Here is a 20,148-nt window from a genome sequence, read left to right on the forward strand (position 1 = left end):
TCATTAAAAAATAGTCTTAAAAATTATCGATCATCAATCTTCACTATGACATTACTGCGCCATCCCGCCTGCGCCAACAAAATAAAAGTCTCCGAAAGCTAACGCAAACAAACTGGCAAGCTACAGAGTTTGCCGACAATGTATTTCTTGTAAAGTGTGCAAAAAGGAGTATGGAAGCTGGATAAATAAGATGCCAAAAACCAACCACTTTCATGTGGTATTGGACAGAAAGGAGGACTTTTTTTCTCCTCCACAATGTAAATTAGAAAATTTCAACTGTAAACTCTGTCTGATATTAGTCAATGTAAGTCATCAGAATCAGGTCATACACCAACTTATATTATTTTCTTCATGAAAGAAAAAAATCTATACGTTATGGTTTGAGTTTATTTCGAACATGTATCCAATTTCAACATAATTCATGTGTTAACATGCTTTTACATTTATTGAACACCTTTAAAATGTTAACAGAAAACGTCTGTTTCATAAATGAATAAATATAAATTGTAATTAAATTAAATTAAAATAAATTAAATTATAATATATCCATCCATTTTCTATGGCTTATTCCCTTTTGGGGTGGCGGGGGGCGCTGGCGCCTATCTCAGCTACAATTAATATAACTATAATATATAGCTATACTGTATATATAAATATATATATATATATTTATATATATGTATATATATATATATTCTTTTTTTATGTATACCCATATATATACATACGTATAAATATATAAATATATATGTTACAAAGTTAAAGTACCACTGAGCAGCAGCGGTCGCCGCGCCCGGGAATCATTTTGGTGATTTAACCCCCAATTCCAATCCTTGATGGTGAGTGCCAAGCAGGGAGGTAACGGGTCCCATTTTTGTCATCTTTAGTATGACTCGGCCAGGGTTTGAACTCATGTGTGTGTGTGTGTATTTATATATATATATATATATATATATATATATATATATATATATATATACCGTATTTCCTTGAATTACCGCCGGGGCGCAAATTGATTCAAAACCTCTACTCACTCCTGCGCTTACCAAAGGCATGCGGTAAAAGTAAACATGCGCTAATTATTTTAAAACCTCTTCTCACTTCGGCACTTACCAAAGGTATACAGTAAAAATTTGAGTGTGATGTAATCTTGGACCTTAAATCCTACTGAATAGCTCTTAATCTTCTTCCCTTTATGCGATTTCAAACTACCGATATTGAAATCAGCCTCCTCCATTTTGAAAATGATGACAGGGGAAGTGTCACTTGTGACGTCACGAGTTTGACCAGGCGCTAATACTAAGCATGCGCTAATTATTTTGGGAAGCAAGTTTGACCCGGCAGTAATACAAGGCAGGCGCATACTATGGGCCCTGCGGCAATTCAAGGAAATACGGTATATATATATATGGATAGATTGATTGGCAACACTAAATTGTCCCCAGTGTGTGAATGTGAGTGTGAATGTTGTTTGTCTATCTGTGTTGGCCCTGCGATGAGGTGGCGACTTGTCCAGGGTGTACGCCGCCTTCCGCCCGATTGTAGCTGAGATAGGCGCAAGCGCCCCCCGCCACCCCAAAAGGGAATAAGCGGTAGAAAATGGATGGACGGATATATATATATATATATATATATATATATATATACAAATTTCGACCCCATTATTTGAGAAAAACTGAGCTACACAAAATGAACAAACTATTAGAAAGCGCTCTCAGTATTTACAAGCGTGTTTACAACAACAGTAGTTTTTCTTCAGTTTATTTTAATTTGTTTAGTTATTATTATATTGCAGCGCCTGGTGTCGTGGCCTACTAGTATCATACCGGGGGGAAGATGTGTATTAATATTGAACTACAATACTATAATAATAATAATTTGTGTATGATAGGATATTTCAAACACAGTTTTTATCATGCCTGTTAATCTGGGTTTATGTTTGATCATGTTATGTTTTGTTTTTTGGACTCTTGTTTCCCGTTTTGCACTTCCTGGTTTTGTTTGTTTCCATAGCAACCCATTAGTTTCCACCTGTTCACGCCCCTGCCCTCAGTCCCGCACCTGTTTCTCATTACCACGGCTACTATTTAAGTCATTTGCTTTCTGTTCATCAGTCTGGGAACTTTGCCTGCATACTGCTAATGCTTACTCACCCGACCACGCACCTACCTTGCCTTGCCAACCTTCATGCCTTGCCACGCTGCTAACTATTTTTGACCACTCCACGTAAGATCTTTGTATTTTTTGCCTCAGTGCTAGTTTTTGGTTTATTGTGTATCTTTGATATAATTTTTTGTTCATTTATAGATAGTCATGCCATTGTGCGTTTTTTGTTTGAAGTTTTAGTATAGATTATTATCCGCCCCCGAGTGCGCCTTTTGTTTTGCCTTTTTGTATTTTAGTGTATAAACGAATAACTATGTACCTGAACTCACGCCTGGCTCGTACCATATTCCCTCTGCGTCGAAGGAGCAAAACTATTCCATGTCACGGCTTGACAGTTTTCGACAAATGAACAGAAATGGTTTTATTCCAATCTAACGTATAAAGAAAGTTGTCAAAAAGGGAATAGGGATAGTCCACATAGCGCTAGAACCTACCCTGAACATGAAGGTGTCCACTTCCTCCTGAATGTCCTGATGGCTCATGGAGTTGCCGTCCTCGTCTTTGGTCTGCAGGAGCATGTCCAGAAACGCCCGTCTTTTCCTGGTCCCCGACTCGGATTTGTCCTCCTTCCTGTCATGCTCGTCCTTCAAGCTCTCTGCTCTCTCCCGGATCACCTGAACGAGATTCAAAAAAGTATTTGTTTGTCAGTCACAATTGGTAGTCGTTTTCCCCCAAAAGTGTAAGGTATTTTCTTCCAAACCAAAAACAAATCCAGTTTCAAACAGTGGCCACCCCAAAACCTTGAAGTGTACAGAGAATGTTTTAATCATGAGGGCACCGCACGAGTCCATTCCAGTCTTGGCAGTAACGATTCGATCCAGATTTTAAAATACTTCTCGATTCAAAATCAATACTTTGTAATAACATTGGTGTCAGGCTTGCCCCTGACAGTTTGTTTGTGTTTTAGTTTTTCCTCTGTGTGTGTAGTATTTCCTGTCTTTAGTTCCTGTCAGCGCTCTTATTTTGTCTGATCCCTGTCTTTCTCCCTGAGTGCTGTGTCCCCTCAGCTGCAGCTGATTGGCACCTGGCCACACCTGGTGTCAATCAGCCCGCTCCTATTTAGACCTGTCTTCACATCCAGTCAGTGCTGGATTATTGTCACTTCTGTATTGTCGTGTCGTATTGTGTCGTGCCATTGCAGCGTAACGGTAAGCTATATTTCGGTAGCAGTTTGTAGCTGACTGTCTTTTGTTCCCTGCTTTCAATTATTCTTTGTACTACACGTAACGACTTCTGTTTTCCTGCTCGCTACCCGCTAGCTTCCACGAAAGGCCCTTTTGTTTTTGCTAGCTTCCATGCTAAGTTCCTTTTGTTTTCTAGCTCCCATGCTAGCTCTTTTAGTTTGTTATCCGCCTCGTGCGCGCTTTTTATGTACCCAATTTGTTTGGTTTTGTCTTAGTGTTTTATTAAACCATGTTTCCTCACTCAATGCCTGCCACCTTCTCTGCATTTTGGGGTTCGTCACAAACTAACTCTGACAATTGGATGCCAGTTGTATGTTTAACTCCATTCCTCCATAAACATAGATAAACAGGTCTAAGTTTTTATGTTACTGAAAAGAAAACTGGTTTTCTTTGATAAAATTCGACGCAAACATTTAATAAAGTTAAACACTGCTCAGGTAACAAGAGAAGTAGCCAACACTTCTCTTTTCTAAAGGAATTATGTACCGCAGATAAAGATCATCTATCAAGGGTGTCCAAACTTTATCCAAGAGGGCCTAAAAAACAACTATCCGTCCATCCATTTCCTACCGCTTATTCCCTTTGAGGGCGCTGGTGCCTATCTCAGCTACAATCGGGCGGAAGGCAGAACAACAATTACTAATCATGGCAGACTTTGTAAGGGACAACAACAATATTTTGGGGACAAATTATGTTTCTGAATCTTATATTTTTGAGCCCGAACCAAAGGAGGATGAACAACAAACCCCAGAAGCCGCTGCTAAACAGATTAAGCTTTTGTGAAACACATATTCACGCAGCAGTATTGCTAAGTACCCAAAAAGAAGACATACAAAAAAAATACAATATTAAAATATATCACCGGATATGATGTACACTTCATGTTTCCGGTTTAGGCCATACCCACTTCCTGGGGGGTCATAAATCAATCCCCACCTAGCCCCCCTTAATTAGTGGGCCTAAATCTCTCTAATGTGCATTGCCCCCATGTAACAAAGTGAAGTGAAGTGAATTATATTTATATAGCGCTTTTCTCTAGTGACTCAAAGCGCTTTTACATAGTGAAACCCAATATCTAAGTTACATTTTTAAACCAGTGTGGGTGGCACTGGGAGCAGGTGGGTAAAGTGTCTTGCCCAAGGACACAACGGCAGTGACTAGGATGGCAGAAGCGGGAATCGAACCTGCAACCCTCAAGTTGCTGGCACGGCCACTCTACCAACCAAGCTATGCCGCCCTAGAGGTGACAAATAATGCAAACGACGACTTCCTCTCAGGAGTTTTATAATGCAATTATCCTGAGTGTCCGCCCTGAGATCGGTAGGTTGTGAGTTCAAACCCCGGTCGAGTCATACTATAAAAAATGGGACCCATTACCTCCCTGCTTGGCATTCAGCATCAAGGGTTGGAATGGGGGGTTAAATCACCAAAAATCATTCCCGGGCAAGTCCACCGCTCATAATAATAATAGATTTTTTATTAAAAGGCTTTTTGAAAAAGAAGGGTTTTTAAGCCTCTTTTAAAAGCATCCACAGTCTGTGGTTACCTCAGGTGGTCAGGGAGAGTGTTCCACAGACTGGGAGTAGAAAGCCCGGTCTCCCATAGTTCGTAGCTTTGTCCTTGGAGGTTGGAGGAGGTTAGCCTGTTTCTGTTGTGTTTGTAGTGTTTTCCTGCCTTGTCCGTTTGTCTGCACCTTTGCTTTTAGTGATTCGTCCTCGGCGAGAGGCGGACCATGAGGCACACCTGCTCGCAATTACCACGCCAGTGCATGTGCCTTCTTCACTTCGTCAACAATTAATTGTATGTTGTCTCTCCATCCATCCATCCATTTCCTACTGTTTATTCCCTTTTGGGGTCGCGGGGGGCGCTGGTGCCTATCTCAGCTACAATCGGGCGGAAGGCGGGGTACACCCTGGACAAGTCACCACCTCATCACAAGGCCAACACAGATAGACAGACAACATTCACACTGACATTCACACACTAGGGCCAATTTAGTGTTGCCAATCAACCTATCCCCAGGTGCACGTTTTTGGAAGTGGGAGGAAGCCGGAGTACCCGGAGTGAACCCACTGAAAGTACCGGGGAGGACATGCAAACTCCACACAGAAAGATCCCAAGCCCGGGATTGAACCCAGGACTACTCAGGACCTACGTATTGTGAGGCAGACGCACTAACCTCTCTTCCACCATGAAGCCCTATGTTGTCTCACCTTATTCCTGTAATCCCTCACCTCTTTTTGTTTGCTTCCGAGCCCCCCCTGAGGTAAAAATGATTTATGTCGGACTTTTTGCTGTACTCAGTGCGCCCTGGCCTTTTTCCCTGCCGACCACTGAGGAACCTGTTTTTGTTTGTTTATTCATGGTGTGCACTTCTGCCCCATCGCCTTTTGTTACACTTTTTGGACTTATTAAATATTCCCCTTTTTGTCTTTGCATCCTGGGGTCACCTCCTTGATCAGGTCCTAACAGTTTGGAGCGGAGGTGTCGTGTGGAGGATTTGGGGGTGAGTAGTTCATTGAGGTAGAGGGGGGCATTTCCATGGAGGCACTGGTGGGTTAGTAGGGAGATTTTGTATTCAATCCTGAATAATCAAACCTGAGCTGTTGCTCACTGCTCCCCTCACCTCCCAGGGTCAAATGCAGAGAATCACTTCGCCACACCTAGTGTGTTAGTGACAATCATGGGGATTTTGACTTTTTTTTAATATCTCCTGAAAGGCTTTAAAGTATGTTACTCTGCATTAAGTATAAAAAGCTGCATCACTTGCAAATCCCCGCTCACCTCGTAGGTAAAGGAGTGGAGAGTCTTGAGGGTTCTGTCGTGCACTTTGCCCTCGCCAAAGTATTTGTACATGAAGGCGGGCCAAAACCAGGGCGACCTCTGCCTGCGACTGACGATGTCACTCATTCTTTGCAAGTTAGGAGAAAAATCAAAACATCATACGATATATTTTTTTTCATTACAAAAAGTGAGTAAAGGGCAGAAGAAAAAAACGTACTTGTACACACTCTGGACGTACTCGGACTCGGAGTCGCTTTGGGCGTTGATTTTCTTTCCCATTGCCGTTTCTGGAAGGAGAGTGCTCATTGTGTACACGTCATACTGGGCCGATTGGTGGATATTGCTATCCCGAGTGTCCCAGTAAAACTTTTTCACTTCCAGTGCGATACCATATCAAGGCGTGTGCCTGGGGGAAACGCGCCCGGGCTAATTAGAGATACGTTTGTTAAAGGCCCACTGAAATGAGATTTTTTTTTTTATTTAAACGGGGATAGCAGGTCCATTCTATGTGTCATACTTGATCATTTTGCGATAATGCCATATTTTTGCTGAAAGGATTTAGTAGAGAACATCGACGATAAAGTTTGCAACTTTTGGTCGATAATAAAAAAAAGCCTTGCCTTTGCCGGAAGTAGCAGACGTCACGGGTTGTAGGGCTCCTCACATTGTTTATAATCACAGCCTTCAGCAGCAAGAGCTATTCGGACCGAGAAAGCGACAATTTCCCCATTAATTTGAGCGAGGATGATAGATTTGTGGATGAGGAAAGTTAGAGTGAGGCACTAAAAAAAAAAGGGAAAAAAAAGAAAAGGCGGCAGTGTGAGTGTTTCAGATGTAATTAGACACATTTACTAGGATAATTCTGGAATATCCCTTATCTGCTTATTGTTTTAATAGTGTTTTAGTGACCATGAATTGATTAACGTGGACCCCGACTTAAACAAGTTGAAAAACTTATTCGGGTGTTACTATTTAGTGGTCAATTGTACGGAATATGTACTGAACTGTGCAATCTACTAATGAAAGTATCAATCAATCAATCAATCAATGAGATTGTAAAGTCAAACCAATGTCTCTGAGAGAAGCCGAGGAGCCAAGATCACAGCTGCCTTTTTTAAGATGCAGGATGAGGTCGCATAATCCGCTGAAGTCTCCGGTAAGAGCCGACTTAATATCACAATTTTCCCATCCAAAAAACTTGCTGGTTGACGTAGAGAAACATGTTCGCTTGACCGCTCTGTGTTAAAGCTTCACAACAAACAAAGAAACACTGGCTGTGTTTCAGTGCTAAAGGCGGCTGCAATCCACCGCTTTCCACCAACAGCATTCTTCTTTATAGTCTCCATTATTAATTGAACAAATTGCAAAAGATTTAGCAACACAGAGGTCCAAATTACTGTGTTATTATGCGATGAAAAGAGACGACTTTTAGCCGTAAGTGGTGCTGAGCTAATATGTCCACTCCAACCAATAACGTCACAAACACGCGTCATCATTCCGCGACGTTTTCAACAAGAAACTCCGCGGGAAATTAAAAATTGCAATTTAGTAAACTAAAAAGGCCGTATTGGCATGTGTTGCAATGTTAATATTTCATCATTGATATATAAACTATCAGACTGCGTGGTCGGTAGTAGTGGGTTTCAGTAGGCCTTTAATACATGCTGTAAATATTATTATTTACTTATTGTCCTCACAGTTTAACAACCTTGAGTATTGGCCGATGGGGTTATCAGCAGGAATCATACATACTTGTATTATTTTGTAGTGTGGGATGTTTGAAAAAAGATTTGATCAAGTGAAATGAGTCAAAGTGAGTTCAATGGAAACAAGTATTTATTACTAACAGTGTGGAATAGATTTGTGCTGTCTTTAAACTGAAGTGGAGTGGTATATGATCTATCTGATACTGCCTGGGAGACTTTGTATGTGTGAGTAGTATGTGACTATATTATTTGATGCTTCTTCATATTGACAAAAGTGCTGCTTTAGACTGCAATGCAGTATGTCTAGCTTGTGTGCTATTGTGTGCTCAGCTGTTGTGTAGCTGCGAGCTCCTACAATGTTTACGTAACTCTTTGAGTTATGTTGCTTGCAGTAATTGTGTTAGTCCGTACAAATGGCTCTCTCCTGTCCCGTTGCTGTGTGTGGGGCAAGTTGTGTTTTCTTTTACTTGGCTTGCAAACCCTCAGCCCCGTGTACCCCAAAAAATTCTGCCTAGCAACAAAATACTTTTTTTTTTTTTTTTTTTTAAGAATGTGACTCTTACAACTCGATTGGATTCCGATTCTTGGGGAGAAGTTTCTATTGAGGAACGACTTTCGATTCAACATCATTCTCAATCTGGTAGGGGTGAACAAAAAAAATGTATTCACATTCGAATATATATATATATATATATATATATATATATATATATATATATATATATATGTATATATATATATATATATATATATATATATATATATATATATATATATATATATATATATATATATATATGTATATATGTATGTATATATATATATATATATGTATATATGTATGTATATATATATATATATGTATATATGTATGTATATATATATATATATATATATATATATATGTATATATGTATGTATATATATATATATATATGTATATATGTATGTATATATATATATATGTATATATGTATGTATATATATATATATATATATATGTATATATGTATATATATATATATATATATATATATATATATATATGTATATATATATATATATATATGTATATATGTATGTATATATATATATATATATATATATATATATATATATATATGTATATATATATATATATATATATATATATATATATGTATATATGTATGTATATATACACACATATATATATATATATATATATATGTATATACATATATATGTATATATGTAAATATATGTCTATATATGCATATATATGTACATATATGTATATATGTCTATATATGCATATATATGTACATATATGTATATATGTATATATGTAAATATATGTCTATATATGCATATATATGTGCATATATGTATATATACATTTATACATTTATACATGTATATATGTATATATGTATGTATATATATGTATATATATACAAAAAAAATAATTCCCATTCGAATATATATATATATACACATATATATATATGTAAATATATGTATATGTATGCATATATATGTACATATATGTATGTATGTAAATATATGTATATGTGTATATAGATATATGTGTATATATGTATATATATATACATATATACGTATATATGTATATATACATATATATGTATATATGTATGTATATATATGTATATATACAAAAAAAGTAATTCACATTCGAATATATGTATATATATATATATATATATACATATATATGTATATATGTAAATATATGTATATATGGATATGTAAATATATGTATATGTGTATATACATCTATGTGTATCTATACATATATATGTATATATTTAAATATGTAAATATATGTGTGTATGTAAATATATGTATATGTGTATATATGTGTATATATATACATATATATGTATATATGTATGTATATATATGTATATATATACATATATATATATATATATATATATATATATATATATATATATATATATATATATATATATATCACTACTTCCTTTCCTGCGCCTTGAACCCTGCAGTTTATACTATAAAACGGTGCGGCTAATTTATGGATATGTTTTTTTTTCGCTGACAGCCATAATGCAAATAGTTAAAATACAAAAACAAAGCAAATACACTAAATGGGTGTGTTATTTTTTGTGCTATGGCAGCATCTTTTGGACGAGTTCACTCACTGCAGGTACTGCATCGCCTTTGGACTAGAGCTTTCAACCGGAAGTACAATTCTGTCTTCTATCCCTCAATCGTGTTTCTGCTCGTATTGATTCTTCATTCATCCATCCGAAGCAACATTTGTAGTTTTACAATATAACTCAAACTATTCCTACTGACTTAACCGTCCCGTGTGTGATGTCTCTCGGAAGTGTTTTCATGCATTTTTCTACCAACTATCGCAATGTAGAGAAGCTAGCGACATGAGCATTGGCTAATATGCTAACACGTTTACAAGTGGGTGTGTTAGTATTACTAACTTACCGGTACATTCTTTTTGTATTGTTTCAGTTTCGTAAAGTCGGCAAGACGTCACCATGGAGTTACTGAGTCTGTTTAGCTGATTGAAGAGCTAGCTCCCGCAGCTCGGGGGTCCATGACGATGACTTCTGTTTGTTTGATCGGCCGTTTTACTGCCTTGTTACGGACACCGTTTGGAAACAAGCAAGGTACAAACCCTGTTTCCATATGAGTTGGGAAATTGTGCTAGATGTGAATATAAACAGAATACAATGATTTGCAAATCATTTTCAACCCATATTCAGTTGAATATGCTACAAAGACAAGATATTTGATGTTCAAACTGAAAAAATTTTTTTTTTTGCAAATAATCATTAGCTTTAGAATTTGATCCCAGCAAAACGTGACAAAGAAGTTAGGAAAGGTTGCAAAAAATACTGATAAGGTTGAGGAATGCTCATCAAACACTTATTTGCAACATCCCACAGGTGTTCAGGCTAATTGGGAACAGGTTGGTGCCATGATTGCGCATAAAAACAGCTTCACAAAAAATTATTTCACCAGAAAGATGGGGCGAGGTGCACCCTTTTGTCCTAAACTGCGTGAGCAAATAGTCAAACAGTTTAAGAACAACGTTTCTCAAAGTGCAATTCCAAGAAATTTAGGAATTTCAACATTGACGGTCCATAATATCATCAAAAGGTTCAGAGAATCTGGAGAAATCACTTCACGTAAGCGGAATGGCCGGAGACCAACATTGAATGACCGTGACCTCCGATCCCTCGTACGGCACTGTATCAAAAACCGAAATCAATCTCTAAAGGATATCACCACATGGGCTTAGGAACACTTCAGAAAACCACTGTCACTAAATACAATTCGTCGCTACATCTGTAAGTGCAAGTTAAAGCTCTACTATGTAAAGCAAAAGTCATTTATCAACAACATCCAGAAACGCCGCCGGCTTCTCTGGGCCCGAGATCATCTAGGATGGACTGATGAAAACTGGAAAAGTCTTCTGTGGTCCGATGATTCCACATTTCAAATTGTTTTTGGAAATATTCGACATCGTGTCATCCGGACCAAAGGGGAAGCGAACCATCCAGACTGTTATCGACGCAAAGTTGAAAAGCCAGCATCTATGATGGTATGGGGGTGCACTAGTGCCCAAGGCATGGGTAACTTACACATCTGTGAAGGCACCATTAATGCTGAAAGGTACATACAGGTTTTTGAACAACATACGCTGCCATTTAAGCGCCGTGTTTTTCATGGACGCCCCTGCTTATTTCAGCAAGACAATGCCGAGCCACATTCAGCACGTGTTACAACAGCGTGGCTTCCTAAAAAAAAGAGTGCGGGTACTTTCCTGGCCCGCCTGCAGTCCAGACCTGTCTCCCATCGAAAATGTGTGACGCATTATGAAGCGTAAAATACGACTGTTGAACGACTGAAGCTCTACATAAAACAAGAATGGGAAAGAATTCCACTTTCAAAGCTTCAACAATTAGATTCCTCAGTTCCCAAACGTTTAGTGAGGTTTGTTAAAAGAAGAGGTGATGTAACACAGTGGTGAACATGCCCTTTCCCAACTACTTTGGCACGTGTTGCAGCCATGAAATTCTAAGTTAATTATTATTCGCAAAAAAAAAAAAAAAAAGTTTATGAGTTTGAACATCAAATATGTTGTCTTTGTAGTGCATTCAACTGAATATGGGTTGAAAAGGATTTGCAAATCATTGTATTCTGTTTATATTTACATCTAACACAATTTCCCAACGCATATGGAAACATTGACTACATCTTTTTGCGTAAATAATTCACAACGTATGTACTTTATCTGTGGCTTACAGACAGGTGGGGCTAATATATAAAATGTAATAAATTTTGTGGGTGTGGCTTATATACGGAAATACGCTGTGTGTCGATGCCCAAAGATTGACATCCTAGCTACAAGCTGCAAGTTGTTATGATGAACCAGGTCCACAATGGCAGTGTTTGAATAACCAGTACAAATACAGACTGCAGCCATGTGTGCCCCGGGTCACATGTCTTTGTACTCGGACCACAAATCGATATCAACCCGGATCCGGTGATTACATCTTAATAAGAAGTACTCGTGCACTGACCACAGATGATGTCCAGGGCGCACAGTGTCACGTGGTTGAAGCAGTTAAAGGGGCCCCGGCCCGCCTGGGAGGTCAGCTTGTTTACCAGAACCTCGGCCTGCTCGTTCATCACCTCCAGGAAATCCTGCAGGATGGTGAAGTGGAACGTGGGCGTCAGCATCTTGCGACGCTCGCGCCACTTTGAGCCTGTGCTGGTATAAATAGAGAAAGGCAGGTTTTTGATGGTAAAAAAAAATGTTTTCCCCAGCAGATTAGAGACTACGTGTGGTTTTGGATATACTTTAGATATGAACTGTCTGATATGACTGAATTATGATATGTACTGCAGACGTGTCCAAAGTGCGGCACATTTTACAATATTATTAAAAATATATATATAAACAAGTGGAATAAAAGAGCAAACAAGTGAAATGCAACAACAAAAAGTTGCAATGTTGACTAATAACACAAAGCTGCTATGCAGGCTGTTTTTACTTTAAAACTGTCATTACTCCAAAAAAATAATAATAAATGATTTACCTGTTCAAGGCTCCAATTAATTCCACTTTGAAATATTTTTTGGGGAAAAATATTACATATTTTGTGTTTTCCATTAAAAAAAAACAACTAAGTTTTCTATGAGGAAAAAGGGCATAAAAAATACTCAAAAACTCAAAAAATATATAGATATGGAATTAATTTTGAGACTTAAGTGGGAGAAAAAAAATGTATGACATATTTTGAACACTTATAAGAATTTTAGTATTGGTTTTAAACAGCCATTGCTAAAAAAAAATATATGTATGTGAATTTAAGTCAATGTAGACTATTTTTGCCATGCAGGCTGTTTTTACTTTAAAACTGTCATTACTCAAAAAATACGAATAAATAAAAATCATCCATCCATCCATCCATCCATCATCTTCCGCTTATCCGAGGTCGGGTCGCGGGGGCAGCAGCCTAAGCAGGGAAGCCCAGACTTCCCTATCTCCAGCCACTTCATCTAGCTCTTCCCAGGGGATCCCGAGGCGTTCCCAGGCCAGCCGGGAGACATAGTCTTTCCAACGTGTCCTGGGTCTTCCCCGTGGCCTCCTACCAGCTGGACGTGCCCTAAACACATCCCTAGGGAGGCGTTCGGGTGGCATCCTGACCAGATGCCCGAACCACCTCATCTGGCTCCTCTCGATGTGGAGGAGCAGCGGCTTTACGTTGAGCTCCTCCCGGATGGCAGAGCTTCTCACCCTATCTCTAAGGGAGAGCCCCGCCACCCGGCGGAGGAAACTCATTTCGGCCGCTTGTACCCGTGATCTTATCCTTTCGGTCATGACCCAAAGCTCATGACCATAGGTGAGGATGGGAACGTAGATCGACCGGTAAATTGAGAGCTTTGCCTTCCGGCTCAGCTCCTTCTTCACCACAACGGATCGGTACAACGTCCGCATTACTGAAGACGCCGCACCGATCCGCCTGTCGATCTCACGATCCACTCTTCCCCCACTCGTGAACAAGACTCCTAGGTACTTGAACTCCTCCACTTGGGGCAGGGTCTCCTCCACAACCCGGAGATGGCACTCCACCCTTTTCCGGGCGAGAACCATGGACTCGGACTTGGAGGTGCTGATTCTCATTCCGGTCGCTTTACACTCGGCTGCGAACCGATCCAGTGAGAGCTGAAGATCCCGGCCAGATGAAGCCATCAGGACTACATCATCTGCAAAAAGCAGAGACCTAATCCCGTGGCCACCAAACCGGAACCCCTCAACGCCTTGACTGCGCCTAGAAATTCTGTCCATAAAAGTTATGAACAGAATCGGTGACAAAGGGCAGCCTTGGCGGAGTCCAACCTTCACTGGAAACGTGTCCGACTTACTGCCAGCAATGCGGACCAAGCTCTGACACTGATCATACAGGGAGCGGACTGCCACAATAAGACATTCCGATACCCCATACTCTCTGAGCACTCCCCACAGGACTTCCCGAGGGACACGGTCGAATGCCTTCTCCAAGTCCACAAAGCACATGTAGACTGGTTGGGCAAACTCCCATGCACCCTCAAGAACGCTGCCGAGAGTATAGAGCTGGTCCACAGTTCCACGACCAGGACGAAAACCACACTGTTCCTCCTGAATCCGAGGTTCGACTATCCGGCGAAGCCTCCTCTCCAGTACACCTGAATAAACCTTACCGGGAAGGCTGAGGAGTGTGATCCCACGATAGTTGGAACACACCCTCCGGTCCCCCTTCTTAAAGAGAGGGACCACCACCCCGGTCTGCCAATCCAGAGGTACCGCCCCCGATGTCCACGCGATGCTGCAGAGTCTTGTCAACCAAGACAGCCCCACAGCATCCAGAGCCTTAAGGAACCCCGGGCGGATCTCATCCACCCCCGGGGCCTTGCCGCCGAGGAGCTTTTTAACTACCTCAGCGACCTCAGCCCCAGAAATAGGAGAGTCCACTACAGATTCCCCAGACACCGCTTCCTCAAAGAAAGACGTGTTGGTGGGATTGAGGAGGTCTTCGAAGTATTCCCTCCACCGATCCACAACATCCGCAGTCGAAGTCAGCAGAACACCATCCGCACCATACACGGTGTTGATAGTGCACTGCTTCCCCTTCCTGAGGCGCCGTATGGTGGTCCAGAATCGCTTCGAAGCCGTCCGGAAGTCGTTTTCCATGGCTTCCCCGAACTCTTCCCATGTCCGAGTTTTTGCCTCCGCGACCGCTAAAGCTGCACACCGCTTGGCCCGTCGGTACCCGTCCACTGCCTCCGGAGTCCTATGAGCCAAAAGAACCCGATAGGACTCCTTCTTCAGCTTGACGGCATCCCTCACTGCTGGTGTCCACCAACGGGTTCTGGGATTACCGCCACGACAGGCACCAACAACCTTGCGGCCACAGCTCCAATCAGCCGCCTCGACAATAGAGGTTCGGAGCATGGTCCACTCGGACTCAATGTCCCGCACCTCCCTCGTGACATGTTCAAAGTTCTCCCGGAGGTGTGAATTGAAACTCTCTCTGACAGGAGACTCTGCCAGACGTTCCCAGCAGACCCTCACAATGCGCTTGGGCCTGCCAGGTCTGTCCGGCATCCTCCCCCACCATCGCAGCCAACTCACCACCAGGTGGTGATCGGTAGAAAGCTCCGCCCCTCTCTTCACCCGAGTGTCCAAAACATAAGGCCGCAAATCCGATGACACAACTACAAAGTCGATCATGGAACTGCGGCCTAAGGTGTCCTGGTGCCAAGTGCACATATGGACACCCTTATGTTTGAACATGGTGTTTGTTATCGACAAACTGTGACGAGCACAAAAGTCCAATAACAAAACACCACTCGGGTTTAGATCCGGGGGACCATTCTTCCCAATCACGCCTCTCCAGGTTTCACTGTCGTTGCCAACATGAGCGTTGAAGTCTCCCAGTAGGACAAGGGAATCACCCGGAGGAGCACTTTCCAGTACTCCCTCGAGTGTACCCAAAAAGGGTGGGTATTCTGAACTGCTGTTTGGTGCGTAAGCACAAACAACAGTCAGGATCCGTCCCCCCACCCGAAGGCGAAGGGAAGCTACCCTCTCGTCCACTGGGTTGAACTCCAACGTACAGGCTTTGAGCCGGGGGGCAACCAGAATTGCCACCCCAGCCCGTCGCCTCTCACTGCCGGCAACGCCAGAGTGGAAGAGGGTCCAGTCCCTCTCGAGAGAACTGGTTCCAGAGCCCTTGCTGTGCGTCGAGGTGAGTCCGACTATATCCAGCCGGAACTTCTCTACCTCGCGCACTAGCTCAGGCTCCTTCCCCCCCAGTGAGGTGACGTTCCACGTCCTAAGAGCTAGCTTCTGTAGCCGAGGATCGGACCGCCAAGTGCCCTGCCTTCGGCTGCCGCCCAGCTCACAATGCACCCGACCTCTATGGCCCCTCCTATGAGTGGTGAGCCCATTGGAGGGATGACCCACGTTGCCTCTTCGGGCTGTGCCCGGCCGGGCCCCATGGGAACAGGCCCGACCACCAGGCGCTCGCCATCGTGCCCCAACTCCGGGCCTGGCTCCAGAGCGGGGCCCCGGTGACCCACGTCCGGGCGAGGGAAATCTGGGTTCATTTCGTTGTAATTCCATAGAAGTCTTTGAGCTGCTCTTTGTCTGATCACTCACCTAGGACCTGTTTGTCTTGGGAGACCCTACCAGGGGGCATGAAAACCCCCAGACAACATAGCTCCTAGGATCATTGGGACACGCAAACTCCTCTACCACGGTAAGGTAGCAGCTCAGAGAGGAGTAAATAAATAAATAAATAAAAATCAATGTTGTTATAAATTATTTACCTTTTCAGGGCTCCAACTACTTCACATCAAATATTTCATTTTGAAATATTTTTGGGGAAGATAGTGCATATTTTGTGTTTGCCATAAAAAAAACTAAGTTTTGTATGAAGAAAAAGGGCATAAAATACACACACACAGACACACACACAAATGTATAGATATGAACTTGATCTCGAGACTTAAGTATTTTTAACACTTATAATAATTTTAGTGGGAGGAGGGGGTTGAACGGTCATTGCTAAAAAAAAATAAAAAATTAAAAGAATTAAAATCAATGTTGATCAATAACACAAAGCTGCCATGCAGGCTGTCATTGCTCAAAAAAATAATAATAAATCAAAGTCAAAGGTGTTATAAATTATTTATAAGTTCAAAGCTCCAATTACTTCCACTTTGAAATATTTTTGGGGGAACAATATTACATATTTTGTGTTTTCCATTAAAATAAAAAAAATTAGTTTTCTATGAGGAAAAAGGGCATAAAAAATACTCACAAACTCAAAAAATATATAGATATGGAGTTAATTTCGAGACTTAAGTGGGAGAAAAAAAATGTATGACATATTTTGAACACTTATAAGAATTTTAGTAGGGGTTTTAAACAGCCATTGCTAAAAAAAATATATATGTATATGAATTTAAGTCAATGTTGACTATTTTTGCCATGCAGGCTGTTTTTACTTTAAAACTGTCATTACTCAAAAAATACTAATAAATCAAAATCAATGTTGTTATAAATTATTTACCTGTTCAGGGCTCCAATTACTTCACATCAAATATTTCATTTTGAAATATTTTTGGGGGAAAATAGTGCATATTTTGTATTTGCCATAAAAAAAAACAAAGTTTTGTATGAACAAAAAGGGAATAAAATACACACACACACACACACACACACACACTCAAATTTATAGATATGAAGTTGATCTCGAAACTTAAGTATTTTTAACACTTATAAGAATTTTAGTGGGAGGAATGGGTTAAACAGTCATTGCTAAAAAAAAATAAAAAATAAAAAAGAATTAAAATCAATGTTGACTAATAACACAAAGCTGCCTTGCAGGCTGTCATTGCTCAAAAAAATAATAATAAATCAAAGTCAAAGTTGTTATAAATTATCTACCTGTTCAAGACTCCAATTACTTCCACTTTGAAATATTTTTGGGGGAACAATATTACATATTTTGTGTTTTCCATTAAAATAAAAAAATTAAGTTTTCTATGAGGAAAAAGGGCATAAAAAATACTCACAAACTCAAAAAATATATAGATATGGAGTTAATTTCAAGACTTAAGAGGGAAAAAAATGTATGACTTATTTTGAACACTTATAAGAATTTTAGTAGGGGTTTTAAACAGCCATTGCTAAAAAAAAATATATGGATATGAATTTAAGTCAATGTTGACTATTTTTGTCATGCAGGCCGTTTTTACTTTAAAAGTGTCATTACTCCAAAAATAATAATAAATTAAATTCAATATTGTTATAAATTATTTACCTGTTCAGGGCTCCAATTACTTCACATCAAATATTCCCTTTTGAAATATTTTTTGGGGAAAATATTGCATATTTTGTGTTTGCCATAAAAAAAAACTAAGTTTTGTATGAAGAAAAGGGGCATAAAATACACACACACACACAAATTTATAGATATGAGGTTGATCTCGAGACTTAAGTATTTTTAACACTTATAAGAATTTTAGTGGGAGGAGGGGGTTAAACGGTCATTCCTAAAAAAAAAAAAAAATAAAAAAAAATTAAAATCAATGTTGACTAATAACACAAAGCTGCCATGCAGGCTGTCTCATTGCTCAAAAAAATAATAATACATCAAAGTCAAAGTTGTTATAAATTATCTACCTGTTCAAGGCTCCAATTACTTCCACTTTGAAATATTTTTGGGGGAACAATATTACATATTTTGTGTTTTCCATTAAAATAAAAAAATTAAGTTTTCTATGAGGAAAAAGGGCATAGAAAATACTCACAAACTCAAAAAATATACAGATATGGAGTTAATTTCGAGACTTGAGTGGGGAAAAAAATGTATGACTTATTTTGAAACACTTATAAGAATTTTAGTAGGGGTTTTAAACAGCCATTGCTAAAAAAAAATGTATATGTATGTGAATTTAAGTCAATGTTGACTATTTTTGTCATGCAGGCTGTTTTTACTTTAAAAGTGCCATTACTAAAAAAAATAATAATAAACCAAAGTCAATGTTGTTATAAATTATTTACCTGTTCAAGGATCCAATTACTTCACATCAAATATTTTGTTTTGAAATATTTTGTGGGGAAAATAGTGCATATTTTGTATTTGCCATAAAAAAAACAAAGTTTTGTATGAACAAAAAGGGAATAAAATACACACACACACACACACACACTCAAATTTATAGATATGAACTTGATCTCGAGACTTAAGTATTTTTAACACTTATAAGGATTTTAGAGGGAGGAGGGGGTTAAACGGTCATTGCAAAAAAAAAAATAATAATTAAAATCATTGTTGACTAATAACACAAAGCTGCCATGCAGGCTGTCATTGCTCAAAAAAATAATAATAAATCAAAGTCAAAGGTGTTATAAATCATTTATATGTTCAAGGCTCCAATTACTTCCACTTTGAAATATTTTTGGGGGAACAATATTACATATTTTGTGTTTTCCATTAAAATAAAAAAATTAAGTTTTCTATGAGGAAAAAGGGCATAGAAAATACTCACAAACTCAAAAAATATACAGATATGGAGTTAATTTCGAGACTTGAGTGGGAAAAAAAATGTATGACTTATTTTGAACACTTATAAGAATTTTAGTAGGGGTTTTAAACAGCCATTGCTAAAAAAAAATGTATATGTATGTGAATTTAAGTCAATGTTGACTATTTTTGTCATGCAGGCTGTTTTTACTTTAAAAGTGTCATTACTAAAAAAATAATAATAAACCAAAGTCAATGTTGTTATAAATTATTTACCTGTTCAAGGATCCAATTACTTCACATCAAATATTTTGTTTTGAAATATTTTGTGGGGAAAATAGTGCATATTTTGTATTTGCCATAAAAAAAACAAAGTTTTGTATGAACAAAAAGGGAATAAAATACACACACACACACACACACACACTCAAATTTATAGATATGAACTTGATCTCGAGACTTAAGTATTTTTAACACTTATAAGGATTTTAGAGGGAGGAGGGGGTTAAACGGTCATTGCAAAAAAAAAAAAAATAATTAAAATCATTGTTGACTAATAACACAAAGCTGCCATGCAGGCTGTCATTGCTCAAAAAAATAATAATAAATCAAAGTCAAAGGTGTTATAAATCATTTATATGTTCAAAGCTCCAATTACTTCCACTTTGAAATATTTTTGGGGGAACAATATTACATATTTTGTGTTTTCCATTAAAATAAAAAAAATTAGTT

The 20,148-nt window shown here is 39.1% G+C and overlaps 1 protein-coding gene and 1 long non-coding RNA gene across 3 annotated transcripts in view; one reads left to right on the plus strand and one right to left on the minus strand.

The window, feature by feature from the left end:
• The window catches only part of LOC133560485 (uncharacterized), a 248,536-nt gene that overhangs the window by 220,103 nt on the left and 8,285 nt on the right, over positions 1-20,148 (plus strand). The window contains exon 3 of the long non-coding RNA XR_009808451.1: positions 10,340-10,497. This is a non-coding gene — a long non-coding RNA (uncharacterized LOC133560485). The remainder of the gene's footprint in view (positions 1-10,339; positions 10,498-20,148) is intronic.
• The window catches only part of LOC133560456 (cytochrome P450 4V2-like), a 59,344-nt gene that overhangs the window by 10,395 nt on the left and 28,801 nt on the right, over positions 1-20,148 (minus strand). For both annotated transcript variants that reach the window (XM_061913039.1, XM_061913047.1), the window contains exons 6-9: positions 12,418-12,608; positions 6,352-6,421; positions 6,135-6,261; positions 2,601-2,780 (exon numbers count right to left, since the gene is read on the minus strand). In XM_061913039.1, coding sequence (XP_061769023.1) covers positions 2,601-2,780; positions 6,135-6,261; positions 6,352-6,421; positions 12,418-12,608 — 568 coding nt within the window. The remainder of the gene's footprint in view (positions 1-2,600; positions 2,781-6,134; positions 6,262-6,351; positions 6,422-12,417; positions 12,609-20,148) is intronic.

The sequence above is a fragment of the Nerophis ophidion genome, linkage group LG01 (genome assembly GCF_033978795.1).
Source record: "Nerophis ophidion isolate RoL-2023_Sa linkage group LG01, RoL_Noph_v1.0, whole genome shotgun sequence".
Taxonomy (NCBI): domain Eukaryota; kingdom Metazoa; phylum Chordata; class Actinopteri; order Syngnathiformes; family Syngnathidae; genus Nerophis; species Nerophis ophidion.